Consider the following 2138-nt stretch of genomic DNA (forward strand, 5'->3'; position numbering starts at 1 on the left):
TCAGGCTAGCCGTACTTAATATTGATGGCTGAATTGTAAATGAAATTTTTAGTTTGCAATGCCTTCAGACAAAACCAAAAGGTGCCTTACTGACTTGCATGTATTTAAACCTGAATAATTACTAGATCTAGATCTAATGAGACCTGTGTACTTAACAGGCTTGAGTCGATAGGGCCAAACCCAGATCTAAGTAAGTGTACGGCAAGACGCTCAGTTTAGCCGTACTTAAATACGGCTAGCCACTTCGATTTAACTACTTTTCGAATCGAGCCAAACTAAGCGGGTCACCATTTTGTTTTGCCCGGAAGATCTCGCGCTACTCCCCTCTCTCTCTCTCTTTCTCCACTGTGCCCACAGACAAAATTGTATGCTTAAAATTACGGTTAAAACAGTAGTAATTTAAGTAATGGAACATTTGTTCCCGGCACAGAATTCTACAATTTTTCTGTTATCCCAGAGTAGAATTCTGTGGTTCAGGGTGAACGCAAAATTGGTTGGCCCTAGATCTAGGCTATAACGGTGAACGAACACCGGGTGAGAATAGCCAAAAGACTCGCCTGCGCTATTCTCACCCGGGGGTGGCCTTGAATTGATTGTTATTGTTCTACACAGACTGCTGGATAATAAAAACAACACCCCCATCATCAAAGTATAACAAATACAAATGCACTGCAGCTTCAAGATTACAGAAAAAAAATTACCGTATAAGAGGTGGAGCCCTCCTTCACTTCTTCGGTATCTGGAATAGAAAAGTGCATTTTTGCACAGTTTATCAGACTTGCACCCTAACAAACATAATATTATTCTCGAGGATTACGAGGAACACTCCCCTTCGGCCATTTTGTAGTCACGTGATTTAGTTTGTGATTCGTCGCATCCGTGTATAGAAAGTTTCACAATATTATTATAAGTCTCAACAACTTTTTTTCGAAAAAAAATTATATAATTGTAATTTAGTCAATCATTATTCGCTAAAATTTTCTTGCAGGTTGGATTTTGTTCAGATTTTTGGGTTTTGTTTTTTTTACTCATCCCATGTACACATTTTACCTGCTTTTTTTTCCCAAGCAACCAAGTATTTTGCATGCTGAACACGAATATATATTTAATTTTATTATAGCCTTTATTTTTGCCGCAAATAAAATTATTATGGTTATTGAAATATTGATGTTTGAAAACAGAACTATATTTTTTAAATAACATTCGGACCAAAGTAGATTCTCTACTACACGATCTTTGGTAAGACCAATGGTGTAGTAACATTTGACTTGTTTTTAACAATTATATTATGGGGGGTTTCCCCCCTGACCAAAAAAAGAATCGGGGGTGGGGGGGGGGTGTTCAGAGGGGCATGCACCCCCCTCCCCTTGCATTTCACCATGATTTATTGTTTTGACAATTAGGATTGATATTTACTTGAAAACAATTGACTTATAAGAGTTTTAGTGGCCATGCGTGTGTTCTGCAGCATAGATTATGGCAGTTTAGCCTTCAAATCAGTGCATTTTTGTGTGGGTGCAACAAAAGTAAAAATTTACCAAATTGTAGGCCTGTTCCAAATGTGGAAACGAATTGGCTGTAAGATCACGACAGTGATCAAATAACAATTGAAATAAGTTTTATGAGCGCATTGCCAAAATCCTACCCTTTGTCACTAACCTCTAGTCAAACCTCTTACCCAAGACAACCAACCCTTCTCTCCTATACACAACCTACTATCCCTTGTGCGATTAATAATTTCAGTGTTGGGGTGGTTTTTGAGTATATTATTTAGAAACAATATCTCCATTTGAGGAACGTTTAAATCCCTTCCGCCTGGGCTGACTTTGACAGACGGGGTCGATGCACCCCCCCCTAGGTCATCTAAATAATATTGATGGAGGCGTAAAACACTCCCAATTACATGTTTTTACGGAGCAGCCCAGCCTTAGCCTACTGTAACTGGCTCGTTACAAAGAGAGGGGAAACGCCCTCTGAATAGATTGGGGATAAAGCTTGTAACGATCTGATTGAACCGCCGACAGCCACAAACTATTATGATAATGTTATTACAACTACACTACGATGTACGGTCTATATATGAGTGTAGAAAGGAGGCTAGAGGGAGTAATTGAGTGAGCGTCTCTGTGTGTGTGTGG

The 2138-nt window shown here is 39.1% G+C and overlaps 1 protein-coding gene across 4 annotated transcripts in view; it reads right to left on the reverse strand.

The window, feature by feature from the left end:
• The window catches only part of LOC101847580 (sorting nexin-17), a 33620-nt gene extending 32774 nt beyond the window's left edge, over positions 1 to 846 (reverse strand). For all 4 annotated transcript variants that reach the window (XM_035969325.1, XM_005096767.3, XM_035969324.1 and 1 more), the window contains exon 1: positions 702 to 846. In XM_035969325.1, the coding sequence (XP_035825218.1) occupies positions 702 to 758 (57 nt within the window). In that variant the 5' untranslated portion in view covers positions 759 to 846. The remainder of the gene's footprint in view (positions 1 to 701) is intronic.
• Between the last annotated feature and the right edge of the window lie 1292 nt (positions 847 to 2138).

The sequence above is a fragment of the Aplysia californica genome, unplaced genomic scaffold (assembly GCF_000002075.1).
Source record: "Aplysia californica isolate F4 #8 unplaced genomic scaffold, AplCal3.0 scaffold00137, whole genome shotgun sequence".
NCBI lineage: Eukaryota > Metazoa > Mollusca > Gastropoda > Aplysiida > Aplysiidae > Aplysia > Aplysia californica.